At 41.8% G+C, this 25,208-nt stretch overlaps 1 protein-coding gene across 1 annotated transcript in view; it reads right to left on the reverse strand.

Annotated features, from left to right (window-relative positions):
- Nucleotides 1-25,208, reverse strand: part of sntg2 (syntrophin, gamma 2) — a 74,862-nt gene that overhangs the window by 43,654 nt on the left and 6,000 nt on the right. Inside the window, exons 2-8 of the mRNA XM_068718038.1 lie at nt 10,226-10,363; nt 10,051-10,107; nt 9,876-9,933; nt 8,270-8,313; nt 6,429-6,470; nt 5,235-5,322; nt 3,603-3,691 (exon numbers count right to left, since the gene is read on the reverse strand). Of these exons, the coding sequence (XP_068574139.1) occupies nt 3,603-3,691; nt 5,235-5,322; nt 6,429-6,470; nt 8,270-8,313; nt 9,876-9,933; nt 10,051-10,107; nt 10,226-10,363 (516 nt within the window). The remainder of the gene's footprint in view (nt 1-3,602; nt 3,692-5,234; nt 5,323-6,428; nt 6,471-8,269; nt 8,314-9,875; nt 9,934-10,050; nt 10,108-10,225; nt 10,364-25,208) is intronic.

The following is a 25,208-nucleotide window of genomic DNA, read 5'->3' on the forward strand; positions in this document are numbered from 1 at the left end:
ATTTGCGCTCGCCACGGTGCGACTGACTCGCACGCCAATCAGCTCGCCGCCTTGGCCTCAAACCGAAACAGTGTGACTTGCGGGCCGTACATTTAACACAATGAGCTGAAAGAGGCTAAAACGCCTCAGGGGAGCTGCAGAGTTCGGTGAGAATTCTCAGTGGGTTCATTACGACAAGAGAAACCTTTCACACGATCACAGTCTTTTGCATCAGTTAGCAGCGCAGCTTTAAATTAGTTCGACAAATTCCTAGTCTTTCATGAGGACAATTCTCAAACGAGGAAATTACAACCCTAGCTCAAAGCGAGAGTCAACAGCAGAGGAAATAAATCAGAAACACCCGGTTCATCTTTTCGACTGTACAGAAGTTGTGTAGCACGTTGGAGGTCACTCACCATTCCAACCATTGCTCAGGCTTAATGACCTTTTCCCATTACAGACTATTTCGTAGGATGCAGAATTCGTAATGGCATGCAATGTCTTCTTTTTTTCCTTTTTCTCTTTTCTTCTTTTGGTGGAAAAAAAAAAAAAGAAAAAGTTATGAGTTGCCCTACTTTCCTGCAAATCTGGAGGCTTCCTATTATTATAGTCTGAACATTAAAGTGGATTCGGGGCTCATACTGCACTGGGGAGAGAGAAAAAAAAAACACCACAACAAGCAATTACTCTAAGAACAAAAACAACCACTGACATAATAGTCCTTATTTGTGAGGCAAGAGGAATCTCACTTGACTTTAACTGGAGGCCTGCTCTTGCTATTTTGTGTTTTTTTTCGCTGCTTGAATCTTATTTCTGTGGGGAGGAAACCGCCTGGCTAATTGTGTTTGTCAGCCACCGAGTCTTCAACTTCAACCGGAGAATTAATTGTAAAGATCCTTGCTGCCTGCTGACCCGATATGTCGCACCGAGTCATACCTCCTTTGGGTTTTTTTTTTGCATAGGTAGGCATGTGTCACGGCCTTTTTTTTTTTTTTTTTTTTTTTTTTTATATATATACACCTCAGATAAACCAAAGTGCACATAGTGGAAATCAAAAGAAATGCAGACCGTGCAAAGGCCTGTGGTGCTCAGGGATGTTTGGCCTCCAGCTCCTGCAAAAGGACTTTAAATGGAAACACTTGAAATCCAGATTATCTATGAAAGGTTAAAGTGGCCACCTGCTGTCCTCCATGCTTTGTCTGAATTATTCATGTAAAAAATGACGGCCGAGAGATGCCGTCTTCATGGCTACTCTTTTCATTATAGATAAGCATATTAATGTGCCATCTTCTCAAGAGTTACGATTAAAACTGCTTTAGAGAGAGAAAGCAAACATTTACCTTTTGTATTCTCCACTGCTCCGCATTTACAGTGCACTTCTGGCTAAACGTTACATTCAGACGTCAAGAGCAGTTCCCTTGATATTCCTGCAGCAAGCACAACGCGACACAGTAGTACGGTACCTATGCGCTTATAGATTTCATTTGGTCATTATGAGTGTTACCGGAACAACTTTCTCTAGCATGGCGATAGCAATATAGGGAATTTACCAAATGTTTTTTGGAAGCCAGTAGTGATTTTGTCCTGTTGATTCGGGTTACGAGCCGACACGGGCTTTGTTATGATTGAAATATCCCTCTGTGGAATCAGCTGCTACTACATCATCCCAGCAGCGTACACTGTAATCACAGCCTCCTCCACTCTTATATATCAAGCAAGGTCAGGGAGCCGACAGCATGTTTGCAGGAGAACATGGAAGAAAACGAACGATTTAGACGTCTTCCTTTTAATCCTGAGAGAGCCCCGATTGGACCGTTGTGGTTTTACACAGGAGGCTGCATAGCTCCGGTGTCGCACATCGATCGTGTGGCTGTAGACATGACATAGAAATGAATAACAAAAAAAAGATGGAATTCCCCATATTCAACTTTGTAACTTTCTCCCAGCTTTGTGGCTGTGAAAACAGGTGACAGTTTGTAGATACAAGCTAACACATAATCAATGCTTGGAAAAAAAAAAATCGACAACCCCCGGTTTACTCGTATTACCCTCTGGCCTACGGACAGGGACAAGTTTGGCTGAGATAAGTTTAATTTTCCTCTCTCTGCCAAGACATCAGCTCCGCAGCAGTCAGTTATCAGGGCTGGCCCCCGCATTTTTGGAGAGCCAAACACCGTCCTGCGCAGAGGACGTTATGGATTAATTCACATTTAATAACGTGTCAAAGTCAAAGCAGATTTGTACGAGTCCACAGTCCACAAAGCCTCAGGCTGCAGCAGATAGCTGCTGCTGCTGCCGCCTCACTAGTGGTTCACCCCGCCAAGCTAGCTACAATGATAACACTGCGTCTCTACAGCCAATGAATAGAGTTGATTAGTAGTATTTGTATTCCCCCTGCTGCCCTCCGATGTTAAGTGAAACCTAGTCAATAATGCAGCGAGGCTCATTGTAAGCTGATGATTGTTTTCTGATCCTGCTGCCAACATCAGCTTTCAAACTTTCTTCGGCGATAAACCAAAACAGAAACAATTCACGTTTAATGGTGTTTTTTTCTGCCCTTAAAAGGCCGTAAACATCCTTTATTCATTGTGGCAAGTTAATAGTAAAACGCAGACTGGCCGTACGTTTCTCAGTGAAAAATCAATTACATTATTTTTACTAATTACTCAACATTAAAAGTAATTACTTGAGTGGTGCAGAAACGACAACACCGACGACTGGTTCCCTCTACAAAATCAGTATCGATCAGTAACGTGGACGTAAAAATCAAATGGGGAAACAATAGAATAGCTAGAATAGGCAACATTTATGCCATAATATCATATTACAATATCCAAAATCTAACAAGATATCTAGTCTCCTATCACAACATCGGTGTTATATCTTGATATATATCGCCCAGCACTGTACTTTCGTGACCCTCGCATGAATCCCAGTGTCACTCAGCCATACTTTACCCCAACAAGCTGTCTAATGAGCCTAAATGACTGCTCTGTGTGAGTGCGTGTGATGCAGATCCAGGTCCAGATGCAGATGAAACGTTCCTCTTTACATGAATGTGCAGCCTTGGCTGACGATTCGTGTACAGCTGCTAACAGTTGGGAAGAGCCACACGGTGAACCTGGTTTCCTTTGAAACCACACATGAGGTTCTCATAGATCTCCATTGTGTCTGTGTTGAAACGTATTGTTGTGGCCATTGTGGAGAAATGATAAGAACCTTCATGAGCAGTTCAGTAAACATACATAATCCCAAAGCGAGGCCAGTCTGTGGGGGTCCACCAGTGGAAGCATCACACACACACACACACGCACGCACGCACACACACACACACACACACACACACACACACACACACACACACACACACACACACACACACACACACACACACACACACACTGCATTGTGGTACAAAAGCAGGAGGATAGTTGGTCAAAATGAATGAGACAGGCAGTCTTAATGGACTCCTAATGGACTTAATGTTACTTTTAAGTGACATTTTAGCAGTCACACTGTATGCACGCATTGAATTCTTCATTCTGTCAAAACACACCAGCAACACAAAGTGAAGGAGCTACTTTATAACATCGTACATGAAATATCAAATTGATCATTCTTACTGCGCCGTTTCCATTTCCATTCAGATGTAAGCCGCTGTCAAAGAGTGGCGAGGACACTCGGCTGTGATCGGTGGACGGCCCGGGAGAACCTGAGAAACAAAAAACAAAACAAAAAAAAGACATGTTCTTTACAAAACAGGCTTCTGCAGAATCCCTGCAAAACATTTAGTCCAGCTTCATGTTTCTTTTATCATCTAATAGCTTCAGAAACAAAAGAAAACAAGTCAAGAGTTGCACCTAAGCCTCACACACCGTGGCCCAGTATTGACTTTATTCTACCGTCCTGCCTTTAAGCGCCGCATCTCACCGGCAGAATCCCAAAGAGACAAGCGCTGCTCTTTGATATGATATTAGCTTGGCATTAGACCCGCTTTCTAATTCGGTCGCAGCGTGTGGCAGACTGCTCCTGGCCTCTCCCGCTTGTCATTTGTGCCAAAGCGAAAACAAAAGGTGGCTTAGAGACAATACGTTTTGAACCTTTTTGTTCTCCCGGCAACAAAACGGAGACTCACCGGCCAAACACCCTGCAGGGCAAAAAAAGCTGAGCGCGTCTGCACTGACGCCTTCTATGAATGTTAACTTACCCAGAAGAGGTGAGGGCCGGACTTCTCGCTAGCTCTCACTTTGAATTTGGGAGAGAGAGTTTGGTGGTTTACGAAGCGAGCTATAAATATTCATGAACGTCAATTAGTATTAATCATTTTTTCTACATCTGTGTGCTCCTCATGATTTGGTAAATTGTGCAAAATGATCACTACGCTTGCTGGTGGCGACTGAAAGGATTTGTAACACAAAACTTTTTGGAAGAAAAGTAAAAATCTAGTATTTCAATTTTGAGTGAGAAGATTCTCCACAATCAAAAGGTCTACTTTCTAGATTTTTCTACTGAGCTTTCAACTGCATCTGACAGTCTTCCTCACCAGATGGAGTTTACTTAGTTGTCATAGAGATGAATGAGTAAACTCTTATCCGTTGAGGAAAACGCCAAGATGTGGTTGAAAGAAGAAGAAAAAAAAAGAAAAAATTCTGCCAAAACTAGATTTCACGTACTTCTGAGCACCAATTACAATTTAGTTGGATGACAGTTGGTGGGTTGCTGGCCACAGTCGATCAAATAGAGCTGCAACTCATAACCATTTTCATAATGGATTATTAATAAACGATGAACTCCGATGTCATAGCAGAGACAAATCAGTCCCATCTAACTTTAAAAACAGTGCTTCACAAAATAGCAAAAATTTCCAATTTACTTTTTTTGTGTTCAGAGCTGCTTCAAGTTCGCCATCTTCTCCTCCTCCTCCTCTCAGCTGCGTACCTGATTTCTCACCTTTTACCGGCTCCACATGGACGGTTTTTAGAATCTGTGTTTTCAACTCTTCAAGCTGCTGGAAGTAAGTACAGGAGCGGGGGGGGGGGATTGCAGCGCTGGGTGTTCCTGACATTACTGCTCGCCTCAGGCCACTAAGCATGACAATTTACTACTTTGAAATAAATGCTCATCTATCGAACGGCTTTAAAGCGCCGAGGCGCGCTAAAAGACAATCTCCCGTAAACGCGGCCCAATTCCTTTAATCGGCAAAAAAAATGCTCGATGCAATGCAGTTTATTGTGGCAGCGAAACAGGACTCTTACCTAGAGGCAGTTTAAGAAATGATGGAACTTCTCGCAGGTAGCGAACGGTGATGGTGACCTCATCTCCTGCGGTGCGCAAGAGGTGAACCTGACAAGAGAGGGAGAGACGGATTGAGATTGAGATAGATAGCAAGGGGGAGACGGACGATTGTGACAATGAGGCGAGATAAGAATTTAATCTCGTATAAATGAAACAAGCCACAGTCATGTCGAGACGTACACAGCCTGAGCAAACCAAATATAACAGGAGATGAGGGGAGAACATGTCGCCATAAGTTAAAGCCTGACGGAAGTGGCTTCACATAAATTGGGAATGCTGGCGTTTCGGTCAGCAAAATGACAGCTGGTATCAAAAAGTACTTAGGCTCCAAGTGTCTGATTATTTGATGTCTAAGTGATAGAAAATGTGTCCTCAAAGATGTTGAGTCCAAGAGGCATTCAAATAAAGTTAGGTTTAGAGGATTCAAATAACGAATCTGTCTTATTATCCGTGCATCTTGGAGGAGAGAGAAAATAAAAGAGCAAACGAGACACTTGACTGTCACATCCAACGTGCAAGGTCACCGCTTCTTACCCTAAACGCACATCTGCCATCAGATCCCTCACTATCCTCTCAGAGATTGTGCGGTAGCCCTTACTTGAGCCCGAGCATCTGTCAGTGCCGCAAGTGGGACAGCCTGCCATTAAAAAGCTCTGGATTTTCTTCTGAAGAGAAACTGCTCATTATGTGTTTTGACGCTCTGGAGGTGAATAAAGTGAACAGCTGTTTGGGGCTGCATGAGGAGACAGTGACGAGAGACATGGGAAGAGTGTTTGTGTGTGTGTGTGTGTGTGTGTGTGTGTGTGTGTGTGTGTGTGTGTGTGTGTGTGTGTGTGTGTGTGTCAGATGGGGGATGGTGGCACAGAACAAAAGAAAATGTTTAACAAAGAAAGAAGCTTTGAAAGAAAAAAATTTTTTGAAAGAAAAATTGAGCAAGAAAAAAAAAATAGTGCCATGTATAAAAACGCTGCCAAACTCAACTCCTGTGCAGCTTTTGATACCAAGTTCCTTTTCAATTTTTTCAATTTGTCACAGGGTAAAAAAAAAAAAGAAAAAAAAGATGCCAACTGGGATTGTTGCTTGTTGGCGTTGAATCTGGGAGGAGGATGGAAAAGCAATGGATGGATGGAGCAGTTAATCACAAATGTACTCACAACTTCCTCATGTGTGCAGGGCTCTACATTTATGCCATTGACCTGAAGAAAACCAACAGAGAGAGTGGGAAAGCATATAAGTAACTATAAAAAAAAGTGTGTAATTAAGCAACTCTATGCTCATTCACTGCAGTGACAGGGCCAGAGGGGCGGCCAGGGGTGGACTATGATTGGCAACCCCTGGTGCAATCCCGTCCCCCTTCTGTTCCCCGCCTGCAGCAAACTGCTAAATATTTTTTTCTGGTGCCCAGTTCTGGATGCGGGCTCAAAGACCTCTCGTGGTTGCGGTGACTTACGTTTTCTCAAAACACATCACCTTATGCTGCCACTGACTGCCTGCTGACTTTTCACTCACTACTCTTGAGCCAGTACCAGTGCACACAGCGCTACATAAGGTCTTGGCCGTTGCTCTGTGGCTCACTTCATTGTATTGGACGGTGTGTTCGGCTAACCGCTAACAGCTAACGGAACTAACAGCTAACGCACTTCTGTACTTCGCCGCAACTCCGCCCCTTCTCGGCTTGGTGAGTTTCGTCTGTGGCAAGATTATATGAAGTGAATTCTACGACGACTTTGAGCCGACTGCTTGCATTGTCGCTGCTTGTTTTTTTCTTTTAGCTTGAATGTGTTCTGGTTGCGTACACCACCTATTGTTTGTTGGCTCACTTGTATTGTTTTGTACTCTACTAGAGAACCTTTCTAGTTTCTATCATGAAAATAAGAGGGTAAAGCAAGAGGGGTTTTTACCGTCTTTGACTTGCAGTACTGTGTCTAAAACACATTAAATAAACATATCTTAATGTATTTGGTTTTTTTTGGCTGTACTGAAACCGGGATATGAAAAACGTTAAAGCCTACTGAAAGCAACACACCACACCTAAAGACCACATTACAAACACACAAAATCACCACAAAGAGAGGCAAATCACTCGCAAAGACACACAAAACGACAAGACCACAAAGACCAACAAATTCACCATGAAAAGACACAACACGCCCACTTAGACACACAAAATGATCACAAGAGACACAAAACCACCACCAAGAGACACACAACAACCACAAAGAGACACAAAACAACCACAACGACAAAAAATGACTACAAAGAGATTCAAAACGACGACAAAGAGGCAACAAGACCACACTACAAAAGGGACACAAAACAACTGTGTCTAAGGCCCATAGCAGCTAAACATTGATGTTATTTCGTATTAGAATAGAAAGTGTATTTTCCCTCCTACCCTATTCTATTCTAACCCTCCCCTGATGTGCTGCCTCCCCTGCCATGGCTTATGGAATGCAAATAGCTGCAATATTCTGCAGTGTGACAATTCAAAGTCATTGCACATAAATATGACACACATTATCCAAAAGGTGAAAGCAATAGCAATTCAATTTATAGCATAATTACTAATAACTTCCCATATGAGTATTAATATTGCTTGGCTGTCCGATGAATCTACTGGGTTTTCTAGATAAACAGCACGCCAAATAAACCTGCCAGACAGATTCAAATTAACTTTTTAAAAGATTAAATGAACGCCATTACTAAATACGACACAGATGATTATAGACCTTATGATTAATCTACCACAGAATTAAAGAAGAATATGTTTGACCACAAAATGATGAGCACAGGCATTAAAAGACTCATTTGATTAATGTCATGCAGTTTAAACTTCAAATGAAGAAGAAAAAAAAAATAGTCTTTTCCCATTTTGTAAATGAAATTACACTGTCAAAACAGAAGAGGGTTGAAATTGAGATGCAACAAGTTGTCACTCTTGGCAGTGACCCGGATCAACCTCGAAGCAAATGAAGTCACGAACCGATGTACCAACCTGCAACACGGCGTCCCCGACGAATAGCTTCCCCGTCTGATCGGCTGCAGGCGTCAGTTGTCAAGTGTCAGAGGTTAATGAAAACATTAGAAAATAATTGCTCATTTCATACATGGTAATGTGGGGGAAATAGCAAGCGGTGTCTCTGTCCGACTAATCTCCGGCAACGTCGGCTCGGAGAAAGAACACAGGAAAGCATGAAATTTGAAACTAATCGGGATATAAACTCATTTGCAGCGGCACGGGAGGAAAACAATGAGAGCCCTGTTGTGAGAAGATTTGTAAAGCTTTGTCAAAGGGGCTCTTACCGCCCCCGGGGATATGAAGACATGCTTTTCTCGGCTCCCAAAAAAAAGGTATTAAGAGGGATGTGGGCAAAAGGACAAATGACATGGAAACGATTCACTCACATGAGGCTCTGATATTGCATCCCAACAGGATAGCGAGAGGTCATCAGTTCTTACAATTTAACTGACGAACACGATTTAAGCCTTTTCTTCTCCGTCTAGCTAACAGCATGAGTACACTCTGCTAATTGTTTACTCCCTTTCAGTGTTTCTTTTCACACTTTTTTGGTTACTTTTCTTTTCCTTTTCACTATGTTACCTACTTGAAAACAGCTCATCTTTTAGTGTCTACCAGTGGGAGTATATTAACAGTCCAACCAAAAAAAACTAAATGATTTTAAAAGAAATACAGTGCGTCAAAAAAAAAATTGGGAGGGGAAAAGGGTTAGTTGCTTTCTTTCTGAGAGAAGGAAGAGAGGATTGATAATCTCATATCATGGAGCTGGAGTCGGGACATGCTTAGCTTAGCTTAGCTTAGCACAAAGACAGGTTAAAAGGAGACTTATGCATCTTGTTTGTTTAATGACTGTATTGACTAGTGACCAATGGCAAGTTGCTTTTCGAAGCTTAAAACCACTTATTAAAGGGGAATGCAAAGTTGTTTTTAACACTTATTGTTTTTACGCTCTGGAACTTCTTGACGGACAGCAGCTGGGCGCAGTGACTGTGTGCAGCTTCCGGAAGTCGATAAGGTTACCGGGTTTGATACTCTCACATACCAACCAGTACAAATCACAGATTGATGTTTATGTGCGGATTGGACAAAGACACATTGATGAACATATTTTCATGTAGGCATACTTTTTTAGAACCAGTCAAATTGTTTCCCCACATTTTATGCTAAGCTAGGCTAGGGCTGGATGGAAGATGCTTTTGAATTGCATTAAGGGAGTAGTAGGCTCTTCTGCTTTCATTTGTACTGCTCTCTTCTCTCCAACTTTTAGGACCCCTCCTTCCCTACCTCTTGTAAAGAGAGCAAAATTGAATGTTTCTCTTTGATTTCCCCAAATTCAACCAATTTCTTCACTCTTCGATTTTTTCTCTTTAACTTCTGAATATTTCCTCACCCAATACTTAGCTCTAAAGGAAATCATTGTTGCTCTCAAAATTCCATTGTGAACTTAAATGCCACTTGTAAAATATCCACCGTCTCTTTCTAAGTCATTAACATTTTCATAATCAGGTTGATTAATGACATTTAACACTGCATCGAAAAACCAGATCCCAAAATGAAGTAGAGAAATGAAACACTTTCTTACCTACTTGATCTTTGAAAATCTTTGAAATAACCACAGGCACGTTGTGCTCTGCACCGCCCTGAAAAGCAGGAGAGAATAAATGAGGATGGCCGTTGTTAAGTTTCGGTGACGAAATTCGCTGCTGAACCAGCTTTCTCATTTTCACCTCTCCATAATCCAAAAAAAATGTGCTTACTTTAATGCTTAAGCCCAGACCGCCAGTCGCCTGTCTTCGCAGTACAACAGTTCTGTGCTTTAGAAAGTGGGAGTTTCTTATTGGCAATAGGATATTGTGAACATTGAAACAGCATGCCGTAGTTATGAGTCATGCATTGCGATTGCAAAAGTCTGGAGCCCTCGGGCGCACTTACATTTACCGGGGATTCACTTTCACTCGTGCAAACCACGTCCAGCTTCTGTATGGTTAATACCTCTTTGGTCAGTTTCAGGCAGACATCATAGGTATTGTTGGTCTCCTCATTGTACAGCAAAGCAATTCCAGATTTTGTCTGTTGGAATTGAGAAGAGGAATTGACATTTTGCCAAGCAGAGCAATTATTTACACAATGAACATTTTAATCCTCTTTTCTCAATGTGTCACTCGTGTGCTCCGTTCTACTGGTCTACTTTTTGCGGTAATTGGTTTTGCCTGACATTGGGAAAGAGTGAACTTTTGTGTAATAGAAAGAAAAGAAGAAAAAAAAGGATTGCAGGTTTTGAACTTCATATCTTTATGTAATAAAAATAATAAAATAAAATGTAAAAAAGGGGGACATGCAAAAGTTCAGGAAAATTGCACTCGGACACTTTGAGTACAGCTGACTCGGATAAAAGAACAAAGCACGGATGTCACACTTGACACTATGATTATCGTTGACGAGGTGAAGAGCCACACAAACACATAACACAGTGCAGTTTTAGTTCACCCTTGAATTCCATGCACTGTCACTGCTCTGTCACCATCTGCAAACACCTTACCAACTAAGTATCCCTACATTGAGGCGACGTAACATGGTCCAAATGTATTCTTCGGAATTGAATTCACCATCTTTATGCTGGAGGTTCCATGATTCAAATCAAGGCTCTGTAAAAAGGCCTCTGAATGTGTTGAGTCCACCCCTGACCTGAATAAGGTGTAGCTCTTTAAGGTTTACTTGACAAAGTTAACTACTGCGGCTCAGAGTGTCTCATTTCAAACACCCGCTGCCTCCTCTTCTCTCATCTCCTGTGGGCGTGACTAAGACACAAGGAGAGGAGGCAAGGAAAAGATTCAAGGAGGTGCTTAAGCCTACTGAAAAGCACCCAATGAAGCCCAATGACATTTTGTTCGGCTCTCAGCATACTTTGTCTTTTTACTTTAAGTGCATTCTGCAGCTGGCCGTGCCAAACACCGCTCTATGCATTCAAGTAGGACACACTACTTCGTCATAACATTGCACCTTGAATTTTGACCCTCTTGCTCATTACATCTGCTGCGCAAAGGATTGTGGGTCAGAATAGCCAAAAAAAAAAAAGCACGCTGGCTTGCATACTGCAAAATGCGACCGTAGAACATCCTGGTATTTTTTTTCGCATACTGCATTTGACATACTAAGTATTGGGACATACTCAATCTTTTTTTTTTTCTGGCATAATAAATATCCACAGTACATCATTTTGCAAATGGCTGAACACAGCGGTGAGATGCTCAATTCCCTCGCGTTTTGAAAACCCCATTATTTTCCAGAGGTTCATCAAAATCCTGCCACCGGAGTCAATACGATTGATGGATGGTGCGACATGTAAACAAATGAAAAGGACAACAGCTCATGTTTGATGAGGGAAAAAAAAATAAAAAATTGCCATTTGAACTGAAGTGACTTGACTGCGAGTTACAGAAGAGGCTTAATATGCGAGGAGAGCGCAAATATGACGGAGTCCAATACACCCCAACAGGCAATAACCTCAACCAGGAAATGAAATTAGCTAACCTGTAAACATTGGTTGCCACGGACGATTTTTAAAAGCACTTCCTTTGTTAAAAACAGTCTATAAGTAACATAATATTTTTCATATTTCAGCCGTCTGCTACAACTGACTCAGTGTTTACAAATCTAATGCGTTCCAGGGGGATTTCAGAAGAGGCAGACACAAAACTCAGTGGCTTAATTGCAGACCGGGGCCTCAACAGACTGGAATCAGCATGTTTTTGACAGTCTCACCAGAAATGAAGCTTCACATAAGATATGATTTATTGCCGTGTTTTTCTCATGTATTTCGGTTATTGTGCCCACCCCCTCTTTCATTTCATACTGTGGCAGGTTTTACTCTCTAGGTTTCCCTTTCAGCTGAAGTATCATTAAACGCCTCCTACGACACTGTTGATGAAAGACAAGTTGCACTACATCGAGCTCCTTACCATTTCAACCCTTTTATCAATGCTTTACGTTTGCTTTTAGTGCTGGGCCTTTGACATTCTTTTTACATCATTGATTATTTGATAGAACAATACAAAAATAAACCTAGGGACAGGAAACATCGGTTACTTCACAAGAGAAGTTATCCTCACAACAACTGGAAACGTGGTCGTAAAGTTGTTTTCGTGAACAATTTAGTGATTGCCTGGATTGTCCTGATCTAAGTGTAACGGGTGTCAAACTGAAATGCTTATAAGACAACACTGACAGTAATAAGAAGAGCAGGAGGAGCACAGAAAAAAACAAATGCGAGTGGTGTGTTCTTCTGCAGGCAGATTTGTGTAGAATAGCAGAAGATTGACCTTTTCATAGATGATGGAGTTGGTGAAAAAGGTGACAATCCGTACGCGAGTGAGGTCAACCAATTCTCTTTTTAAGAGACTTTGGAATGAAGGTCAAGCTCTTTTCCTGCTGCTGGGCAGCACAGTAGATATATCCAGTGGGTGTACAAAACAAGCCTAAAAGTTTGACGGCACACAAAGGCAGCATTCATCTAGCCGTAGCTTTTCCTTTGTCTCTGCTCAACCTCTTCGCTACATAAGAGTTTCCAGTTTTGGAGATTTCCTGGGATTTGAACACGTTCTATGTTACTCCGTGTTGTGATTTTAAACCTCAACGTAATATAACGTATGTGAGGAGCACTCACAGCTACGAGTTTTGACTGTCATTTGCCATCAGCACAAACGGACCCAGAGAGTGACAGCTAATGCCGACTACACCTCAGCGGAAACGGACTTCCAGTTGGAATCAAAATGATCGCGATCGCATGAACGTGAAGCACCTGCGGTGTGTGGAATTTGTTCAAAAATTGACTTTTTGAAAAGGGCAAAAGGGGTTTGACAGTTCACCACCGGCTCACAGAAAAGCTGCCATGGAAAACAACCCACCCACAGGATCGAAACTTAGACGCTGCTTCCATTTTGATTCATTTTTTTTTGGAGAAAAAAAACCATGCACAAAATATTCTTTTGTATCATACCTTATGCTTCCTTATCTTCGTCTGATAGCGTTGCACAAAGACACCTTTCACCTTTGCTGGGCACCTAATTAAACCAGCACACCGATGTTTGCTTCGGTGTGAATGGTTGCACTTGACGGACAGGGAGAGCCTTGATGGGCGATTAAAAATCGCTATGGTGACCATGGAGTGGTTACATATTATCAGCAAAGTATTTAGTGATGGGTGCCTTCAAGTAATAAATCCATAGTGTTGGAAAGGTGTGGGGGAAGTGAAAACTGATGTCCCCCAAAAAATTAAATTAAAGTACCACCTCTTGGGCTTATTCTTTATAGGCCCTGTGCTTCTGCCAGCCTCCTCATGTGTGACTGTGTGCAGCCATGTGGGATCATAAAGCATATTCTAGAGACTATGGTGCCGTCTTGCAACCTCATTACGTTTGTGCAGATTGAAAACAGTAGAGGGGATGAAAGCCACCGTGTGGGACACGTGTATATAATACAGTCTTGTTAAGATGGTTGTATATTGTCAGAAATTCTTTAATCCAATGACAAAAAAAACAAAACAAAAACGCGGTTAACATTCAAATCACACGGCCGCTGCAGAAGCACATGTATCTGCACTATATTCAAAGCTGAAGTGAGTTAGAATCTTGTGACAGCATATCATATTCACTGCGCTGACTGTGGTCAAATTGTGTCCTCTTTTCCCTTAAAAAGTTCAGAGCCGCACTGTGAAGCTGACAACCTAATGCAATCCACAGCAACTCTGCAATGAATGCTGTATTTGTGAAGCTTAAAATGTCAGTTTTTTTGTTGTTTTGATGAGTGTCGGGGAGGTTTTGATTCGACTCATGGTAAACATCGACGCCGTGGTCGTTTTGTAACGTGTGTGGATGAATCATTTTTGCTAAAGTGAGATCGGTTTGAGAATCGTCAGAGCCAAGCTGTTACTTTCACAAAGCGCTGTGATGAAGTGACCTTTGACCGCTGCAATAACCGATAATTAAAAACACAAATCATTTCATCTGCTCAGCAGATAATTTGAGTGTCGAAAGGGCATCGCATTAGAAATGTTTACGATGTGCTTGGTTCCTAGTATCAAGGACCTGAACCAGGACCAAACCTGGGCCTGGTCCAATTTAGTCTTCTCCAGTCTGATCGATTCGGCTGGAGTTCAGGACTCGAGGTCTGTGTGTGAATATGCAGCCGAGTGGATCCGGGGGGAGCTCAGATCCTGCGGTGAGTCATAATCCTCACATGTGAATAATGTGGGATTATCTGGTGGAGGGAAAGTGTGAACTAAAGTGCATTAACAATGACATGGTATTGACTGTGTCGCTCAGTCTGTGAGGCATCATGTTGCTGCTCTCTCTCTGTTTTGGATTGACGGTACTTAAGGTCGGGTCCAATTATACTCAGGTCTATTCGGATTGGGTCTGACTGTCCTCGGGTCCTTTACGGATCAGCTGAGATGGAACAGAGCGAAGGTCTCATGTCTTGGAGAAGTCCACAGTCAAGACTCGAGTCAACTACAAAGTCAAGACCAGAGGCAAAAACTGAGTCAAGTCCAGAGTCAAGACCCGAGTCACGACCAGAGTCAAGTCCAGAGACAAAAACTGAGTCAAGTCCAGAGGCAAAAAATGAGTCAAGTCCAGAGTCAAGACCCGAGTCAACTACAGAGTCAAGACCAGAGTCAAGGCCCAAGTCAAGTCCAGAGGCAAAAACTGAGTCAAGACCCAGAGTCAACTACAGAGTCAAGACCCGAGTAAAGTACAGAGTCAAGTCCAGAGTCAAGACCTAGAGACAAAACCTGAGTCGAGTCCAGAGTCAAGATCTGAGTCCAGGGTCAAGACTGCGTTTTGGCATCGCTCAGAGAGAGCCACTGTCGTTTTTTTGGATAAAACAGGAAAATAATCTGGAACTCACTTACACACGTATAACACAAGCTGCTACGAGGCCTGTATAGACAGCTGGATTTATCAAAAATAAATATATCTGTTTCGTCAGACACACATGAGACAGACAACTAAAAAACAAAATTGTTGAAACGCCTTCTGCTTTATGCAGACACACTATCAAAGTTAATATAGCACATTTACAGAATGAAATGCTTTTTAAATTTAGTATCTGTACCGTTTGAATACATTTTATTGCATTAACAAGCAAAATGATGAGTTGTGCTGTGTTTTGAGTCTCTTATCAAATCCATTTGTCTTCCACTCTGAACATCTGTATCAAAAGCTTAAAATAAAACCCCATAGACGTTCTTAAGATCTGATCTCTTTGTTGGCAGAGAAGGCAGAAGCACTTCAGTTTTGAGTGGCAGCATAATTTATTTTTATCATAACTCATAAAAAGCTTGAATACAAGATGAGCAGAGAAGACATGAACTACTGATTTAATATAACCTTGAAATAACAGCTGTAGAATACTGACTTTAACACTTTATTCTTCACAAGCTCCTTGCTCTTAATACTAGAGGTTCTGATTCAAAAGAGTGGATCAGCTTAAAATATTAATAGGACAAGATGGAAAATTGAACTGGGAGATTCTAACGGCTAAAAAGCTACAAAAACACACCATCCGTTGAAAATATTACAGTAGTTTTACAGTCATGCTTCTTTTACCTCACAAAGTATCTTTGGCCGAACAGGAACCAGCTTGCAAAAAGTGTATTATCAGACAACAGCCACAAGTGTCAATAATCTGTTTGGCAAGTAATTTACGCCATTAACATTAATTAGTGACAACTGCTATAGACATCGAGAAGTTTGTCATTTAAACCGGCGGACGATAGAATATAGAAGTTTGTTCGCCTGGATGTTTTAATGTCCAAATTTGATAATGTGCTGGTGTGCACTGGCCAACGCAAGTGTGTTGAGCAAAAAAAAAAAAAATGATGAAGTCCGCCAAGTTGCCTCATTAAATAAAGATTTGCAGAAGGCGGGGGAGGTCACCGAATCCTCGGTAGCATCTGGGAGTCTATGTACAATACTGAAGGAAAATCAAAGCTAGACCCAAAAGTTGTCTGAAGATGGTGAAAGAAGGAATAGTGCTGGAGGGTGAGCATGTATAATTTGTTTAGTTGGAGGGTATCTTCAAACACAGTAGGTGAGCGAGCTCAAACGGAGATCACGGCGTCAGTCATAGGCATTGCATAAGGCCTCACTCGATATCTGCAATTTGCCCCGACAGAAGGATCTAAATTATGAACAACTGCAAAAAGACCTTCAAAAAGGAGGAAAAGAAAAAAAGAACATGTTTGCAATTAACGATCCTGATGTTGGCATGGCTACATTTGAGGCGTTCATCTAATGAAATCACTGGAAGGTTTCGTTTGTAGTTCTGTTTTTCTGAAGTATGACTTGTTAACGTCAGCAGGGGTTGCCGAGTTAGTTAAAGAATGGACAGAACTCGTGGCACGCATGCTGTGGAGATCTCTGAACTCGCAAAGACAGGAGAAGGTCGAAGGCTTTTTTATTTTTTTTTTTGTTGTTGACGTTCCAAGGCTCTCCTAAACATACTTGCTTCACACTCTCTGTCCTCTGTGAATCGGAGTGCTAATTTGACCTGACAGTTGGCGATTAGCCGGATTCGTCACACCGGCTAGAGGGGCGCTAATAGCCATGTCGGCAGCGGGGAACCCATCAATGGTGAGTCCGAGGAGAGGCTCGGTTTCTTTCCATTCGGTGATTTGATTTGCATTGCTAAATGATAAAGAGCGAGGCAGAGTGCACGTACAGTGAAGAAGATAGATTGGATAACATATTCATGTGGATGCCTCAAGCCTCATCTCTTTATTTATACACTGAAAGAGCCTGAAAATGACTTTTACCTTTTAAGTATTCAACCTCAGCCCCAGGTCTGAGCTTCAATCCACCCACTGCATCATTTTGACAAAATACAAAAAAAAATTAGGCAAAAGGGGGCTGAGTGGTGTAATTACGTATGACAAAAGCCTCGATGTAACGTTAACGAATACCTACAGTAGCTAGGAAAATAGCAACATGGTGTGAGGATTCATCAGACCACGAAAGACTTACAGTGGGGAGCAGGGACAAAAGCTGTGCCGCCGGCTACCGGCGCGCTGATCCACTCGTTTTCTGTAACCAGTGAAATTAGCATGAAAACACGGTGGAATTAGCGAGCTAATGTCAGCTTGCCAAACTAGTCAGCGGGTAAGCGAGGACAATTTAAGAACTCAATGCTTCTACGACACCCCATCGCTTTCTCCAGGGTCAACATCAGCGCTGATTCGCCTGATTCTGTGACGCGTCGATGGCTTCATTTCCAGGACACAGAAAGCAGAGAACGGCCTTCTGCTGTTCTGTGAAAATCAATCGGACGCTGTGGGGAGAGGAGCGGGGTTCTGATTAGAGGATGTTAACATTCTTTCATTTCAAGACGGAGATGAGTCCCCAACGTACCACTCTCAGCATATTGAGTTTATACATTTCTACGTGTTTCATCATGGCACAGTTATACAATTTAGTATATAAGTTTGAGGACAACCACCCTTATATTCAGTGTTTAACACTCAAAAAAACGTCACCAATCTCCTTTATCTGGACAGTGTGGTGTGGTTTGATAAGATGTGATTGATAGTGGCCTGGCAACATTACCAAACAACGGTCTTACGTTGCGAAATTAATAAACCAATTGGTGCTCGGAAGTCTGTGACATCGCCTTTTCCCCCCAGAAGAGCCCACTTCAAAATCAAACAGAAGAGCATAGACAACCAAAACTGTTCCAATTGTTGCAGAAAATAGTGTCCATGTAGGACCCCATCACACGTTGCAAAAAGCCGATCTAATAGGTTTTGCTTTCAAGTGTTTTCTTTTTTTCCCCAAGAAAATGACAAATAATTTCTACTAAGCTCCCAGCAATCTCCATGCTTGCTTTTTTCTCAATTAAAAAGTTTTTTTTCCCATCAGCAAATCACCGTAAAGGCGCTTTTATACGGAAAAGCAAATTCGACTGCTGGATTGTTTGTGCAGCCTGTGTTTATTCCCCCCCCCCCCCCCCCCAAGCAGTGTGTCAACCACTGGCACTTGCTGTGAGCTAGCAAGCAACACGCTGTTCTCAGAACTCACCAGGAACTCTTTCTCCTCTCATCTCTGTATGTTTACCAGAGTACATCCAGCCCGAGAATGAAACGAAAAATGTTGCGCTTGTAACATTTTCAAAATCGGTCTCAGTTGGCGCTGTCCTTCGCATCCGGACACACGGTAAGGCTCGGGCTCGTGAGCAGCCGCAGCTTCCGGTAGCATCGACGTCGGCCATTGATGGTGGTTGACCGGCATCCTGTCCGGTAGACTGTCTGGAGCATAATTAACGCAGACTGCTGGCCTCCACGCTGTAATTTACACCGTGTGCGGCCGAGCGGATGTCGTGGAGTGTCGTTAGTGTGTCTGCTTCAAGCACAAAACGAGAAGACTGCTTTCTCTGCCTGAGCGAACATCAGTGTGCGTCTTCAGTCAGGGTTGCGACAAACGAGGTTCAAGAGACGCGTCGTCTTTTCTACAAACGCTAGCGCCTTTAGAATTGTGAGGAGACGGCGGCTGCTAACCGTCTTCTCGACTGTTTACAGTGTTTGTACCGAGGCGTCACAGCTGCGGTTCCAGTGGGAGAGGGTAAAGTACACTTTTCACAGTTGAAAGAAGTGCATCAGTGTAGATTTTACTTTGCTTGGCACACTTGAAGCGGAAGAAAATCATAGTGTTTTGCTCGGTGGATCAATTCCTGCCAGGATGCTTCTTTTTTTCCCTTTTTTCTTTTTCTAAAAAATGCTGTTAAGAGACATGTTAGTTTCAAAGTTCACTGGAAGTGACGCACTACTGTCAGGTTTGCAGCTTTTAACTTAAAGCGAAAACATTTCTGCTGCTGGAAGAAACGAGACGCTTTCATCAGCTGCCGCATCATTGTCCAATCTTCCAGCCTGCCTTTAAGAAGTGGAGGCCTGTCAAAAATAATGACTTCAATCAATTTATCGGACGACATACGGACATGACTTCAATCTCAGTGTTTACATGCGTGTCTGTTTGCAATTGTTTACATGTTTAGCATTAAAGAACTAAGTATGTCATTGGTTCTAAAACTGTAATCTTTGTCATTTAAACACCAACAATATACCCAATGATAATCAACAATTAGGCTTATTCATATAACGGATAAATGACATAATTAGCAGCAAAAAAAAAAAAAAGTCAATAATACCTCATATCTCGCTGTGGAGCCAATTATTATCAGCGCAGGAAAAAAAAAATCCCTTCACTGACACAGCCTCCATCAGTTATCACATCTCATTCGATTTCTACTTCATTTGCAGCTAAATAACGTTATAAATAACTAAACATAGACGATTCAATTTAGATCTCTAATGAGCTTTTGCCTAAGAGGGCGGGAGCTGTTTTTAAGCGGCAGCCTAATTAATGTTCACGACGCGGAGTTACAATCTGTGCGCGAGAGGAGCGGCATAAAGCATTAAATGTTGATTAAATGCGTCTGACACACTGTCAACAGTACTTTCTCCCAATACTGGAGATCCCGATGGACAACTATTCGCTTGGTAAGCGTTCAATTTGAATATGTTATGGAGGTTAGTAAAACTTCGAGGACCTCCTTCATCAGACACGACCGGCTAACCTTTACTTTGGATTTTCTCTTGCCTCTGTTTGAAATGTATATTAACTATTAATTATTGCATTTATCCTGCTTTTTCTTATTATTCACGCTCACATGTAGAGCCTAAATGTCCTGTAGCAGCTGCTTGTCTAGTCCTTTACCTGTAAGACACATTTTAATACCTTTGCTCATCATCTGGAAAATGAAAATAACAGATTTCCACACAGTCAAAGAAATAAAAAGCGTGCATGCTGCTCCTAGTTCTGATATAAAATCCTCACGTTCCACCCGGAGCGTCTCTCCGACCTGGCCGGTTATACCGGTATCTGGCTCCAAAGCAGTTTGGCCGACTTTTCCCAACGTTCAGCATCAGAGGGCCAACAAATTAGAGTCGTGCTGCACTGTCGTTTCCATCACAGGTAGGTTTTGTAGTTGGGCAATTTTGAGCTCCGTTTGTAAAGATGCATTGCCTGCCATGTTGTTGCCCTGTGTTACTGTGTGCACAATGATGCAGCTAAAAAAAAACAAAAAGGTCAGCCTTTCTGAACTACAAAAACACACACTTTCCAGAGTGTTTCTTTTGACTGAAATTATTTTTACAGACGTCTGATCGCTACATTCACCAGACAACAGCCAAAAGTAACATTTGAGTTGTTGCAGTAAGGTGAAGTGCCTCGTGTCAAATGTTGTTTAGGTCGAAACTGCTCCATTACTTGAAGGTGACAGAGTACATACAGAACGCTAAAAGAGACAGCTGCAGGGTGTCGACCGGGGCCCACAGCTCATTGATGCCCAGAGGGCCCCGGATGCCGTTATCTGGCCATGTGTCAGACCAATCACACCAAGTCAAGGTCAACGGGTTTTTGATCAGACATGAAGTCGCACATCTAGGCCTCCCTGATGAATATTTTCACTTGCAAAAGTCAAAGACGTTAGACGCTGTTAGACGCCGTCAACCACGCTCGTTTCCTGAACCCTGTGGGCCGTCGCCTGAACCTAACCTCTTATTTTGAAAGGACACGATGCGTGTAACGAGCATATATATATATATACACACATACATACATACATACATACATACATACATACATATATATATATATATATCTCGACACAAACTAACGAGGGCCGTTGACCGAGCGGCGGTATTGGAGTGAGCATGCGTTGACATTTCTGCCTTCCTGTTCAGGAGACAGGTTGACGCTCGACTGCCTGCGCTTTGTGGAACTACAGTGGAAGAAAAACTTTTCAGACACTGATAACCTTCAACTGTCACAGCGACACAAACGTGGCCAGCGGCCAGAGCTCACACACACACACACACACACACACACACACACACACACACACACACACACACACACACACACACTATTTTTTGTCCGGATCAAATCGGATAATGTCCGTCATCAAACCTGCACGGTAGCAGCAAACACCATCGAGTCTCGTTACGCTTACAGCCCTCTGTAAAGAATCACACTTTAGATTTATCAGTTCAGTTTCCGTTGAACAAACCCTTTTATCAAGTTTCCATGTTACGATGAGTGGAGCTGTCTCTGGGCCACAGCGAGACTTCACTTCCAATTCTCTGTCTCTGGCTGCGGACCCGACTATAACAAAAGCACAATAATGAGCAGGAAACATGACTGGACTGAAAGACCTACCGCCTCATGAATAAAAAAAAAAAAAAGGCCACAAAACACCATCAACAGTCAAAATCAAATGAATTCATTTGAAACTCATAGATATTGATTGTGGGCCCCCAGCCTAAAGGCAGACATTTGGATTCATATAGAGACACTCGCATTAAAACAAGAGAAGAGGATGAGAAGCAAAAGCCAGCACTTCAAGTCAATTTAAACAACCCAGTGTTGTGTCAGCGGCGAACCAGCTGTGGATTTTCAGTTTAACAGTGGAACAAGCATGTCGATTTGTCATCTTAATTTTGCCTGGGATTTCTTTTTTGGAAAGTTTAGGCTTTTCTTTTTTTTATCAATAATCTTCTTAAAGCTTCAAGCAGAGAACTGCGCCTAAAGTCACAAAGCGTTTGCTGTATTCATAACAGCCATCACAAAGAGATGGATCACGAGCATTTACTCATTTATTTGCGATAGTAAATATGCAGGCAGGTCTGGCCTCCGCGGCAAAAGAGCAAGCTCATATATTTTGTAAACTGTGAGCTTGCATTTTTTTGCCAACGCGCATATTTTAGAAAATCGGGTCAAACTGTGGCAAAGTTACCTCGTGTGCACCGAGAGGCGATGTTGTCCGGCAGCTTTCAAAGTTAAAAAAAAGTAAAAAATATGAATGGATTTTTTGGAAAACGCATTTAAAAAAAAAAAAAAAAAAAAAGGAGATGAGCATAATCCATCATTTCAAATGAGACAGCTTTGGTAATTTCACCAAACGTGGCCTTACCACACTGCTAATACCCACATTAAGTGGAGCTTTTTAATCCCCACATCTTTCCATCAGGACTCTTACATAAGAGTGGCGACAGCAAAGAGGCACATTCAATGTGGAACACTCTTATGAAGTTGTGTTTTCATTAAGTTGCATGACGGATTCTAATTCACAGCGATCGATTACAGTCGTCGGTGCGTCAGCATGTCTGCACTTAAGCTGTTTTTAATGTGTTTTTGAAAACAAGCGGGAGCTGATGACTCAGGCATGCTGGGTAAACCCTGCAGTCAACGCTGAACATGTTCCTCAACAGTAGGACTTCTCTTTAAAGTCATTATAGACTAAACGATTTCTTTATATTACATAGACATATATTGTTCTTTATTATATACACAGACCTGCAAACTCTAGAGTAGAGAAAACGTTGACAAGATATGAAACTAAGGGTCATTGTCCCAGAGGAAAATTGTAGTGATTTTAATACGCAAATGAAGCCTTTTTGAGTGACTTCTTTATTAGAATACAACAAGAAAAACATCATCTTGCTTTGACAAACAAATAATATATACTTCATTATTGCATTATTATTATTATTATTATTATTGATGCATTAGTGTGTTAATCGCTTTAATGTTTATGTAGATATATCTTTCCTTACATGCTGATGGGTATAGCTTGTGATTTTCCTGGGAACCAATAAAGCCTTATTGATATGATTGTACACATAATGTATACATTGATCCTACTTTGTATTGCTCATCTGAATCCAGTCTACTGATACCAGACAATCTGAGATCTCCACCTTCACAATATCTGAGCATTTTATGAATGCAAAAGTGTTGCTAGAGCGGCGGTGAGAGGAACAAACCCTCATTACATGTCCTGGATCCAAACAGCTGCTTTTGGTTTTTTTAATACAACCTAAATACTTTTTTTTTTTGTTCGCAGTCTCAAGTTGATCATAGTTTTATGAAAACTAAACATACATTAAATAAGCTGTTTAGGAGAACGCTAGGGAGTATTTGCTGCAAAACCAATAAAAGACTGAAGTCTGCCGATGATATTCCTTCAAATAGGAAGTGATATGTGATGACTGTCTGAATCTAGAAACGCCTCCAACTTTATGGAATATACTGATACATTTTGTATTTTTGATTGATCAACTAGGGCAATATTTTCACACATTCTTTCCTCATGCAGACACATTCATAACAAAACTAAATGTTTAACGCTAATTATGCCAGAATCAAATCCCCTTTACAGCACCATGGATAGCGCCGCTAAACTTCCAATATTGAACAGGAAATAATCACAAAAATGCCGTAGCAGCAGTCAGCATAAAGATGTACAGGCTGACGTTGACAGTATGTGCCTACATGTCAGACTAAGAGACGTTGATCACGTGACCTTGATGGGCTGCATGTTTGTATTGTATTTGCCACACAAAAGGTAGGCATGCACTGGCTATTTAAATTCATTAAAAAGAAACAGTGTGAAGGATTTAAAAAAGACATCCAGTGGTAAGTCGCAGCGTGTCAGAGAACTACGGTGGCCTTCAGGGAACGTAAAAACAACCAAAGGCCCTCACTAGAGTCAGCATTGGGTTTGTCCCTTCTGGGCTACTGTAGAAACATGGTGGTGCAACATGAAGGATTCTAAAAGGTAAAGAAAAACAATATTTATTGGTTACAGGTGATTATACGCCAATGAAAATATAAATTTCTGCCAATATATCCCCCCAAATCCTTTACACTGGTCCTTTATAAAAAATATATATATATATAAAAATATTTTTAAAAATCCAAAGAATCACTTTTTTCAAATTGAGGATTTTGTTGAGGATTCAGACTTTTTTTAGGGCGATGACATCATTGGACAACAGACATAGCTTCATTCAAAAACCTCATTAGAAACTTTGAATGTAAAAAAATAATTAAAAATGATATCAAGTGCAGCCCCACATCACAGATTGATTTAGATTTGTTTATACTGCGTGCAGCATATTGACTCACAACCACTCCTCTCCGTTCTCTCGGAATGAGAAGGAAGAAAGATTGTGGGCTTTTCCCCTCCTGAGAAGACGGCTCACCGAACTCCTGAATCGAATCCATCCGTAGTTCACAATTGGTCATGAACACCTCTGCACAAAATGTGTCCAAAACCGATGCATTAAAGTGAATCTCTGTTCTGATCACTGAGCCAACTCTTCAAATAAGTTATGATCAAGCACACTAGGAGCCTAGTAAGGACAGCTATGGGGTAACGTTAGAATACAGATGGGTCGTCGAGGTGATTTTAAAATGCTAAGAGCTGTGACTGTAGTCCAGGAAAAAAAAAAATGTTTCCCTCAAAACGTAACAGAGGGCAGTTTAGTTGTGTGGGAATGTCATTTCGTAGGAGAACCAAGATGGCATCATTGCACACTTTTCATTCAATGTACGGATTTGAGCTTCAAGCTTCAGCTTTTATCTGCAGAATCAGGACCGCTTTGGTATTTCCAAATCAACGCCCCAATGTGACAGAACATCCGACATGTTTTTCATGAAAACGCTACCAATAAGTAAGATCTAAAAAAAAAATAGACCACTGCTTTGAATATTAAAGCAAGATGGGAAGAAGAGGGTAAGACCACCAGAGCACTGTAATAATGGGACAGGATGTGCAGACAGCAATGGTTAACAACAAGTCCTCCCTCCTGGAGAGAATTCAGCAGGAAGAATGGGGCTGAATTCCTCTCCAGCGCAAAAGACTAACTACTCTAATCAGACTGCCTGCTGGAGGTCCTGAGAAAGCACTGTGCCACTTTCACACTCTCTGGAATTGTCCCTCTGGCGTCCGCCGTGTGCTTGCGGCCATTATTAAGATGAAAATCCATTTTTAAATTTTAAAATCATGTACCTTGGCGATCTGG

The sequence above is a fragment of the Cebidichthys violaceus genome, unplaced genomic scaffold (assembly GCF_023349555.1).
Source record: "Cebidichthys violaceus isolate CVI_PGR_0920_01 unplaced genomic scaffold, fCebVio1.0.p SCAF_22, whole genome shotgun sequence".
NCBI lineage: Eukaryota > Metazoa > Chordata > Actinopteri > Perciformes > Stichaeidae > Cebidichthys > Cebidichthys violaceus.